The sequence below is a fragment of the Priapulus caudatus genome, unplaced genomic scaffold (genome assembly GCF_000485595.1).
Source record: "Priapulus caudatus unplaced genomic scaffold, Priapulus_caudatus-5.0.1 Scaffold427, whole genome shotgun sequence".
NCBI lineage: Eukaryota > Metazoa > Priapulida > Priapulimorpha > Priapulimorphida > Priapulidae > Priapulus > Priapulus caudatus.
In genome coordinates, this window is record NW_014577488.1 from 197835 (window position 1) to 209749 (window position 11915).

An 11915-nucleotide genomic window follows, 5' to 3' on the forward strand; every position below is an offset into this window, starting at 1 on the left:
TTGTTCGGTGTGGTGTGGTGTGTGTGGTGTGGTGTGGTGTGTGTGGTGTGGTGTGGTGTGGTGTGGTGTGGTGTGGTGTGGTGTGGTGTGGTGTGTTGGGTGGGTGGTTGTAGGGTGTGTGTGTGGTGTGGGTGGGTGGGTGGTGGTGTGGGTGTGTGCGTGTGGTGTGGTGTGGGTGTGGTGTGGTGTGGGTGTGTGTGGTGTGTGGTGTGTGTTGTGTGTGTGTGGTGTGGTGTGTGTGGTGTGGTTGGGTGGTGTGTGTGGTGTGGTGGGTGTGGTGTGTGGTGTGGTGTTGGTGTGGGTGGTGTGGTGTGGTTTGGTTGTGGTTTGTGGTGTGGTGTGGTGGGTGTGGTTGTGTGGTGGTGTGGTTGTGGTGTGTGTGGTGTGGTGGGTGTGGTGTGGGTGGTGTGGTGTGGTGTGGTGTCGGTGTGGGTGGTGTGGTGTTGTGGTGTGGGTGGTGTGGTGTGTGTGGTGGTGTTGGGCTGTGGGTGTGTGGTGTGGTGTGGCGTGTGTGTGGGCGTGGCGTAAGAATGTGCGTGAGCTGGTGATTTGTTGGTTGTGTATGTCCTGCGCCGCGTTTACGTGCGCGTTGCCTTTAGGCTGTGGTGCTTGCTGCTAACCGGCGCACCGCTACCGATTCCGCGCCCAAGTCAAATTACTCACACGAATAATATAAATAACATAATTATACGAATATAGATATTAATATTAATCAATAAAATAAAAGAACAAACAATCATTACATATTATTTTCGATCACCGTAACTCGGCAGCCGATCCGGACCTCGGTTCTCCGCTAACGATGCCGCGTGTCTGCCAGCACCACAGTTTTGAGAGCTGCTCAACCCAGCCAGTGCGGAGCAAGTGATACGTCTAGGCGGGGCTGTCCGCGGACCGTTCAGCTAACTTCCTCTACCAGTGGCCAAGTGACCACGGTAAGTTAGCACCAATAGAAATAATATGGGTTAGAACTAGTATAGTGGGTGTCTCTATATATTTCTATGGTTGCACCGCAGCTGTATTGTCATCACGCGGGCGTTTTAACTACGACTATATGACATGTGAAAAATATATATATAGCCGCAGTGTTTTTTTTACATGGAATTAAGATCAAATGAACACACATCTATCACGACACACACGCGCGCGTTACGCACGAACACACGACGCGCACCACGAACATCACGCATCACAGCACCACGAGACACATGCACATGACGTCATCTGGCATGTATCTGGCATCACTGTGGATCATCACACGTTTATAACACTCTACGTTCAAGAGGTTGTGAGTATTTCAAACGGTTTGGTCATTAATTCTACATTGTGCTTAGTAATATTTGTCTGTACGTAACGAACAACACAACCCAGCACTAGTTATTACCTATGTTATTCGTTCTTTTAGATGCCGCGAAGGAAAGTGTAAAAGGGTAGGAAGCATAGAAGACGAGGAGGACGCCACAGCGGACGTATAGGTCAGTATAGTAATATGCATTATAGTATAGTATAGTAAGTATAGTTATAGTATAGTAGTAGTATAGAAAAGTAGTAGTAATAGTATAGTATAGTATAGTATAGTATAGTAAAGTAGTTAGATAGTATAGTATAGTATGTATAGTATAGTATAGTATAGTATAGTCATAGTAATAGTATAGTATAGGTATAGTATAGTATAGTATAGGTATAGTATAGTAATAAAGTATAGCTAATATATAGTATAGTAATAGTATAGTATCAGTATTATAGTATAGTGTAATAAGGGCTATTTTTTAGCTAGGCGTACGTAGCGTAGGCGTAGCGTAGCGTAGCGTATGATAGCATAGCTACATAGCCAGAGCAAGCCATAGCATTAAAGCATTAGCATAGCATAGATAGCATAGCATAAGCATAGCATAGCATAGCATAGCATAGCATGAGCATGAGCCATAGCATAGCAAGCATAGCATAGCGCATATAGATATAGTATAGTATAGTATAGTTATATATCAGTATAGTATAGTATAGTTATAGTATAGTATAGTATAGTTATATAGTATAGTAATAATACTGGCATTATACTTGTACATAGGTAACACTGGATAAGGCTTCTAGAAAACTACTGCCGATCTATCACGTGCGTGTGCGGGCCTTTTGCCTGCACGAACAAACTTGTACAGAACATAGAGTCCTCGACCACGCAAGTTTGACTCTTTATATATAGTATATTTTATATATTTATTTTCTTATCTTATATCTTTATATTGGTTGGTTATATTTTTTGCCGACCTTGTAAATATTATAAAGGCTATGTACGATTCCAGGAGGCCGAGAAGATTGTTTACTACTGGCAGCCGGCAGCGGCGGTAAAAAGCGGTAAATGGCGATAAAAGCGACAAGGGCAGTGGCAGAGAGGTCCGTGGGAAGAGAGACGCCGAGAGGGAGTCAGATGGAGAGGTGGAATGGTGGGGAAGCAAGGAGGGTAGGGCACACACGGATAAGCGTCGTGGCCAGGGGTGATCAGCGCGGAGTGACGGCATCACCTCAACAACCACGCAGCATGCGCCCGCGTCACCCAAGCGAGCCATCATTCACGGGACTATACACTCGCGCCATACCCCAAACCTTTTACCACAGTAACGACGATATCGCCTCTAGGTTACCGAACTCCCAGTATGTGCGGAACTTACAGAACGGTTGGTCCTCTGCCTTGGTGTGCTATTCGTATAGTGTGTAGTTCTACTAACAGTTAATTGCATTTTTAGTACGTCAGCAGTGAGCTGTAGACTAATTTGAATTAATTCTTGATACACAATGAAAGTATCGATAACGGGTGTTACCGTACGATTTTTTTCAATTCGAAGTCATTTCAAGTGAGATGTGTTATAATAATTGTAGTTTCGCTTACAGGAATAATAATAATAGTTTCATTAATAAAAATAGAATCAATAAATAAAAAATAATTCAATAAGAATAAATGTGTAAATAAATGGCAGGTGCACCAAGAATATTGTCTTATTTAACTGTCGATGATGCAGAACATTTTTGATTGTGTGTATTTGGTACTTTTACGAGTTTCTTTCATTGCAATTGGCAGGAGCGCTATTGTTATTTATCGTGTTTAAAAATTATTGTTCAGTGTACAAGCTGAAAGAAAGTGGCAACCGCATAGTCACTTACCAAACAAAGGTTGGTGAATATTCACCACACACTACATCAATGCTGCCAGAGTTGGCAAGTATAGATCAACATTGTTGAAATAAATACTCGAACAAGTGTTTCCGTTGTGAAAAAGGTTTAACCCATGCGTCAGCGTCCAGGCCTAGCTCACCAATAATTTCTCAAAACCATCCAACACTGGTTTGCAATATATAAGGGTCTTAACACTGACCACACACAGCCAACATTTGTTCAAAGCTAATGCTGCTGGACAAGACAGAGCGTGTGAGTGTGTGTGTGTGCTGTGTGGGTGTGTGTGATGTGTGTGTTGTGTGTGTGTGTGTGTGTGTGTTCGTGCGCATTGTGTGTGTGTGAGTGTGTGTGGTGTGTGTGTGGGGGTTGTGTGGTGTGTGTGTGTGCGTGGTGTCGTGTGAGTGTGTGCTGTGTGCTCTGCTTGTGGTGCGTGAGCGTGTGCGTGTGCCGTGTGCGTGTGCGTGTGCTGTGGTGTGCGTGTGTGGGATGTCCTGTGGTGCGTGTGCGAGCGCGGCGTGTGTACGTGTGTATTTGTGTACGTGTGCATGTGTGTGTGTGAGTGTGTGCATGTGTGTGTGTTGTGTTGTGTGTGTGTGTGTGTGTGTGTGATTTGTGTGTGTTGTGTGCGTGTGCGTGTGCGTTCGCGCGTGCCTGTGCGTGAACAGCGCGGGTATTTTGTGCCCTGTGGCGCGCGTGTCGTGTGTGCCGCTCACGTTGTGTTAGTTTTGAGTTAGTCGTTTAGGCAGATTATGGTTTAGGTATGGCAACGCTAACTGGCTACGGACATAAGTGAAGCCGAAGCTTGTTAGCTATGGAGTTAGCGCCGGCAATTGGCTGTCACTCAGTATGGACTGAAAAACATTGCATAATATAGTTTGCTGAAAATGAGATAAGAGAGTTGGGAAACTGAGCAAATGTAGAGGGAAGGAGAGCTGAGGGCGGTATAACAAGAATGAGCGCGAGCGAGGAAGATTGGTGAGGGAAGGGAAGGAGAACAGGAGAGGGTGAATGTAGTTAGTTTTGCTTCACGACAAGCTAGGGCGCTCTCCCAATCATAAACCACAGGTCTACTGATAGAACAGTGTATTATAAAAACTTATTCTGGGATTATCCGCCTAATTTATTTTAAAAATGCATATCCATCACAAAATATAACTCCCTCTGGTGAGATATTGGCGCATGCGCGCTAACACAACTAAGCGTAGCCAAATTGTGTACTGACTGCCGTATATGCACCGGGGACACCTTGCATATGACGTCTTCTTTCCTATTTTCAAGAGAGGTTATATGATTGATAAATATTATTATATAAAGTCTTTGGCTAGAATACTGCCTCCTATCTATAATGCATTAATCTTTGGAAAATTGCAATTTGATCTTCTGGAGATATTGCCGCAATGCGCGGAGCACCGTTTCAGGCGTGGCAGTATGGGACTGTAAGAACACTGGATAACTATAGCTTGCTAAAGAGAAAGAGAGTTGGGAGGCTTTAGGAAAAGGCGTGCAACGGGAAGAAAGCTGAGGGCGCGTAAAAAAGAATGAGGCTGAAGCGAGGGACAGATGGGGAGACCCACAGAATCGAACGGTCTAGGAGGGGTGAATTAGTAGTTTTGCCTCCCACAGCTAATGGGGGGGACTACTTTCTATGTTCTGAGAAAGATATGACTGATGAAATATTATTATATAAATCTATGCTAGAATATCTCCTCCTATTGTAAATGCATAATTTCTGCCTGAAATATTCTTCTTCTGCGGGAGATATTGCGCAATGCGCGATCACCGTTTCAGGCGTGCAGTATGAACTGAAGAACACATGCGCTCAATATACAGCTTGCTAAGAGAGAAGACGAGAGTTGGAGACTGAGAAAATGTGGCCAGGGAAAAAAAGCTGGAGGCGTAGTAAAAAAATGAGGCTTGCGCGAGGACAGGATGGGGAGTAAGGAAGGACAGGAGGGGATGAATTAGTAGTTTTGCTTCCCACAGGCCTAGGGCGCTCTCCCCAATATCAAACACAGGTCTATCTGATAACAATTTATTTATAAATCTATGCTGAGATATCCCTTAACCATTTTAATGCATAATGCATCACAAAATATAACTCTGCGGGAGATATTCGCGCATGCGCTAACACACTAACGTAGCCAAATATGTGTACTGACTGCGTATAGTGCCGCGGCACCTACTCATGCGAGGTCTATCTTTCTATTTCTCTTAAGAGCGGGTATACTGATGAATATATTATATTATTAATATACAATCTATGCTAGAATAACTCCTCCCTATTCAAAATGCATAATATTTGCAAATATGTATCTTCATTAGGAGATATTGCGCATGGCAGCGAGCACCGTTTTCAGGCGCGTGCAGTAATGGACTGAAGAACCATGCGATAAATATAGGCATGCTATAAGAGAATGGAGGGTTGGCAGACTGAAGAAAGGCGAAGAGAAGAAAGCTGAGAGGGTATAACATGAATGAGGCGGCGCGAGGGACACGAGGGGGAGGCAAGGAAGGACAGAGGGGATGAATTAGTAGGTCTTTGTTCCACAGGCTCTATGCGGGGGGGGGACTACTTCCTATTTCTGAAAGAATAAGATATACTGATTGAAAATATTATTAATCAAAATCTATGCTAGGAATATCTCCTCCCTATGTAAATGCACTAATTTCTGCTTTAAAATATTCTTCTTCTCGGGAAAGTCATTGCGCCATGCGCGATCAAGCCGTTTCAGGCGTGCAGTTATGAACTGAGAAGAACACATGCTACAATACAGCTTGCTAAGAGAGAAAGATGAGTTGGAGACTGCAGAAAAATGTGCAGGAAAAAAGCCGAGGGCGGTATAAAAAATGAGGCTGCGCGAGGGACAGCAGGGGGAGGTAAAGGAAAGACAGGAGGGGCATGAATTAGTAACTGTTTTGGCTTCCACAGGCTTAGAGGAGCGCTCTTCCCAATCATAACACAGTCTACTTGATAACAATTTTATTTTATAAATCTATGCTGAGATATCCCTTAAACCATTGTAAATGCATATGCATCACAAAATATAACTCCTCTGGGGAGATATTGCGCATGCGCTAACACACTACGTAGCCAAATTGTGCACTGACTGGTATATGCAGGCCGGGCACCGTTACATGTGCGAGGTTCATCTTTCTATTTCTTCAAGAGCGGTATACTGATGAAATATATTATATATATTATTAAATCTTGTATGTTAGAATACCTCCTCCCTATTCGGAATATGCATAATATTTTGCAACAATATTATTATTCCTTGGGAGAGATTGCGCATGCGCGAGCTCCGTTTTGGCGTGCAGTATGGACTGAAGATACACTGGCATAAATAGCATGCTATGCGAAAGAGGAGTGTTGGGAGTACTTGAAGAAAAGCGGCAGGGAGAAAGCTGTAGGGCGGTATAAAAAAATGAGGCTGAGCAAGGGACAGAGGGCGGGAGGCAAGGAAAAGGACAGGGAGGGGATGAATAAGTAGTTTTTGCTTCCACAGCGCTAGAGGCGCTCTCCCATATCATAAACACAGGTCTACTTGCATAACAATTTATTTCATAAATCTATTTTTGAGATATCCCCTAACCAGGTTTTACAATGCATATTTGCATTACAAAATATAGACTCCTCTGGTAAGATATTGCGCATGCGCTAACCCACTAACGTTAGCCAAATTGGTGTACTGACTGCGTATATGCAGCGGGCACCCTTACGATGCGAGGCATTCTTCCTGATTTGACCAAGAGCGGTAGTACTGATAAATAATTATCAGATAAATCTATGCTTGAATACCATCTCCCTATTCGAAATGCCGTAATATTTGCAAAAATATTGATTCTTCATTGGGAGATATTACGCATTAGTGCGGAGCCACCGTTTAGGCGTGCAGCTTATGCGACTGAAGAACACTTAAAATTAACTGAGCATGCTTATGAGAGAAGAGGGCTTGGGGAGCTGTAAGGAAAGGCGGCAGGGAAGAAAGCTGAGGGCTGATATAAAAAAGAGGCTGAGCAAGCGACAGAGGGGGAGCAAATGGTAAGGAAAGAGGGGATGAATTTAGGTAGTTTTAGCTTCCCACAAGCTAGGGCGCTCTCCCAATCATAAACACAGGTCTACTGATAACAATTGATTTTATAATTCTATGCTGAGCATATCCCCTGACCAGTTTAAATGCATATCCATCTGCCTCCCCCTCTGTCCCTCGCTCAGCCTCATTTTTTTTACCGCCCTCAGCTTTCTTCTCTGCTGCCTTTCCTCAGTTTCCCAGCTCTCTTTCTCTCTTAGCAAGCTATATTATGCAGTGTTCTTAGGTCCATACTGCACGCCTGAAACGGTGATCGCGCATGCGCAATATCTCCCGAGAAGAAGAATATTTAGCAGAAATTATGCATTTACAATAGGGAGGAGATATTCTAGCATAGATTTATATAATAATATTTCATCAGTATATCTTTCTTCAGAAATAGAAAGTAGTCCCCCCCCCCATAGCCTGTGGGGAGCAAAACTACTAATTCATCCCCTCCTGACCTTCATTTGCCTCCCCATCTGTCCCTCGCTCAGCCTCATTCTTTTTTACCGCCCTCAGCTTTCTTCCCTGCAGCCTTTCCTAAGCCTCCCAACTCTCTTTCTCTCTTAGCAAGCTATATTATGCAGTGTTCTTCAGTCCATACTGCACGCCTGAAACGGTGCTCGCGCATGCGCAATATCTCCAGAGAAAAATGCAATTTTCCAAAGATTATGCATTTATAATAGGGAGGAGGTATTCTAGCAAAGATTTATATAATAATATTTTATCAATATACCTCTCTTGAAAAATAGGAAAAAGACGTCATATGCAAGGTGCCCGGTGCATATACCAGTCAGTACACAATTTGGCTACGTTAGTGTGTTAGCGCATGCGCAATATCTCACCAGAGGAGTTATATTTTGTGATGGATATGCATTTAAAATAATTAGGGGATATCCCAGAATAGTTTTATAAAATACACTGTTATCAGTAGACCTGTGTTTATGATTGGGAGAGCGCCCTAGCTTGTCGGAAGCAAAACTACTAATTCACCCTCTCCTGTCCTTCCCTTGCCTCACCATCTGTCTCTCGCTCCGCCTCATTCTTTTATACCGCCCTCAGCTCTCTTCCCTGCTACATTTGCTCAGTTTCCCAACTCTCTTTCTCATTTAGCAAACTATATTATGCAATGTTTTTCAGTCCATACTGAGTGACAGCCAATTGCCGCGCTAACTCCATAGCTAACAGCTTCGGCTCACTATGTCCTGTAGCCAGTTACGTTGCCCATACCTAAACCTAATCTGCCTAAACCTAAACCTAAACTAACACACGTGAGCGCACACACACACGCGCGCACAGGCACGCGCGCACGCACAGGCACGCGCGAACGCACACGCACACGCACACACACACACACACACACACACACACACACACACACACCACTAGTGTGCCAGACGACTCACACACACGACATGCAACACGTAACAAATACACACGTACACACGCGCGCATCGCCAACACGCACACACAGCATCACGCAGCACACGCACACGCAGCTGACGCACAGCAACACGCACACGCACACGCACACGCTCACGCACAACAAGACAAAGCAGCATGCACACACTCACACACACACACGCACACACACACACAACGATCCCCCACACGACACACAGCACACACTCCACACACGACAACCCGTAACACACACACACACACACAGCACAACACACATCACACACACACACACCACACCACACACTCACACTCTGTCTTGTCAGCAGCGATAGCTTTGAACAAATGTGGCTTGTGTGTGGTCAGTGTTAAGACCCTTATATTTGCAAACGCAGTGTTGGATGGTTTTGCAGAAATTATTGGTAGGCAGCGCCTGGACCGCTGACGCATGGGTTAAACCTTTTTTCACAACGGAAACACTTGTTGCGAGTATTTATTTCAACAAATGGTTGAATCCTATACTTGCCAACTCTGGTCAGATTGATGTAGTTGTGGTGAATAATTCACCAACTTTGTTTGGTAAGTGACTATAGGTTTGCCATTTCTTTCAGCTTGTACAGCTGAACAATAATTTTTAAACGACAAATAACAATAGGCTCTGCCAATTGCCAATAAGATACTCGTAAAAGCTACCAAATACACAAATGCAAAAATGTTCTGCATCATGACAGTGTATGAAGAGCAATATCTTTGGTGCACCTGATTTATTACACCATTTATTCTTATTGATATTATTTTTTATTATTGTTTATTTTTATTCATGAAACTATTATTTTATTCTGTAAGCGAAACTACAATTATTATAACACATCTCGCACTTGAAATGATTGATGAAAAAAATCGTACGTAACACCAGTTATCTGATAGCTTTCTTGTGTATCAAGATAATTGCAAATTAGTCTACAGTTCACTGTGACGTATAAAAAATACAAGTTTAACTTTAGTAACAGCCTAACAAGCACAAGGCATAGGATCAGCACGGCATGGCGGGGTAACAGCTACGTGCAGCACGCCAATACTGGGATCCGGTAACCTAGAGGACGTTATCGTGCGTTACTGGGTAAAGGTTTGGGGTATGGCGCGCGTGTATGTCGTGATTAGGTCGGTTGGGGTTGACGCGGGCGCGATGCGTGCGTGGTTGTTGAGGTGATTGCCGTCACTCCGCGTCTATCACCCCGGACGACGGCTTAATCGTGTGGCTACTCCTCCTTGCTTCCCCACCATTCCACCTCTCACATCTGACTGCCTCGTCGGGCGTCTCTCTTCCCAGGACCTCTCTTGCACTGCCTTGTCGCTTTTATGGCCGTTTACGGCCCTTCTTCTAACGGCCGCTGCGCTGTTCCTGCAGTAGTAACAATATTCTTCGGCGCTCCTGGAGAATCGTACATAGCTCTTATAATATTTTCACAAGGTCGGCAAAAAAATATATAAGATCTAATGTAAGAAAATAAATATTAAATATACTATATTATAAAGAGTTCAAACTTGCGTGTCGAGGACTCTATGTCTGTACAAGTTGTTGTGCAAGCAAAGGCCCGCAACGCACGTTGATTAGATCGGCAGTAGTTTTCTCAGAAGCGCTTATCCGTGTTCCATATGTACAAGTATTAAATGCCAGTATTATACTATACTATACTACTATACTATACTATAGCTATACTATACTAAACTATACTGATAGTTAACTATACTATACTATAGCTATATGCTATACTTATGCCTTATGCTAGCTTGCTATGCTATGCTATGCTATGCTATGCTATGCTATGGGCTATGCTATGCTTATGCTATGCTATAGCTATGCATGCTATGCTATGGCTATGCTATGGCTATGCTATGCTATGCTATGCATAGCGCCTACGCTACACGCTTACGCTACGCTACGCCTAGCTATGCCTATACATATACTATATACTATACTATACTATTACTATACTTATACCTATACTGATACTAATATATTATACTTTACTATACTATACTATACTATACTATACTATACTATACTATACTATACTATACTATACTATACTATACTATACTATACTTTACTATACTATACTATACTATACTATACTTTACTATACTATACTATAATGCAGTATACTATACTGACCACTACGTCCGCTGTGGCGTCCTCCTCGTCCTCTATGCTTCTTACCCTTTTTACATTTCCTTCGCGGCATCTAAAGAACGAATAACATAGTAATAACTAGTGCGTGGGGTTGTGTTGTTCGTTTACGTACAGTAAAATATTATAAGCACAATGTAGCAATTAATGAACCAAACCGTTTGAAATATCACAACCTCTGAAGTAGAGTGTTATAACGTGTGATGATCACAGTGATGCCAGATACACTGCCAGATGACGTCATGTGATGTGTGCGTGTGTGTGCATGCGTGTGTGCGTGGGTGCGTGCGTGTGTTCGTGCGTACGCGCGTGTGTGTGTGATAGAGTGTGTTCATTTGATCTTAATTCATGTAAAAAAAACTCGCTATATATTTTTTCAATGCCATATAGTCGTAGTAAAACGCCTCGGTGCTGACAATATAGCTGCGGTGCAACCATAGAAATATATAGAGACACCTATACTATTTCTACCCATATTATTTCTATGGGTGCAACTTACCGTGGTCACTTGGCACTGGTAGAGGAAGTAGGTAAGGTCCGGACAGCCCCGCCTGACGTACTCCTGCTCGCACTGGTGGGTGAGGCAGCTCTCAAACTGTGGTGCTGGCAGACACGCGGCATCGTAGCGAGAAACGAGGTCCGGATCGGCTGCCGAGTTACGGTGATGAAATAATATTAATGATTGTTTGTTCTTTTATTTTATTATTAATATTAATATCATATTCGTATAATTATTTATTTTATATTATTCGTGGAGTAATTTGACTTGGGCGGCGAATGGTAGCGGTGCGCGCGTTAGCGCAAGACACAGCCTAAAGCAACGCGACGTAACGCGGCGTAGACATAACACAACACAACAAATCACAGCTACGCAGCATTCTACGCCACGCCACACAACGCCACACCACACCACACCACACCACACCACACCACACCACACCACACCACACTCAACACCAACACCCACAACCACATCGCCACACCACACCAGCACCCAGCACCAACACCACACACCACACTAAGAACCACCACAAAACCACACCACACCACACCACACCGACACCACACCACACCACACTGCC

General features: G+C 43.7%; 1 protein-coding gene across 1 annotated transcript in view; it reads right to left on the reverse strand.

The window, feature by feature from the left end:
- Positions 1-9229: 9229 nt before the first annotated feature.
- LOC106810287 (agrin-like) overlaps positions 9230-11915 on the reverse strand; it is a gene marked incomplete at its 5' end in the record, with an annotated part of 36824 nt that continues 34138 nt past the window's right edge. Inside the window, 4 exons of the mRNA XM_014813584.1 lie at positions 9230-9262; positions 10014-10070; positions 10817-10888; positions 11333-11481. Coding sequence (XP_014669070.1) covers positions 9230-9262; positions 10014-10070; positions 10817-10888; positions 11333-11481 — 311 coding nt within the window. The remainder of the gene's footprint in view (positions 9263-10013; positions 10071-10816; positions 10889-11332; positions 11482-11915) is intronic.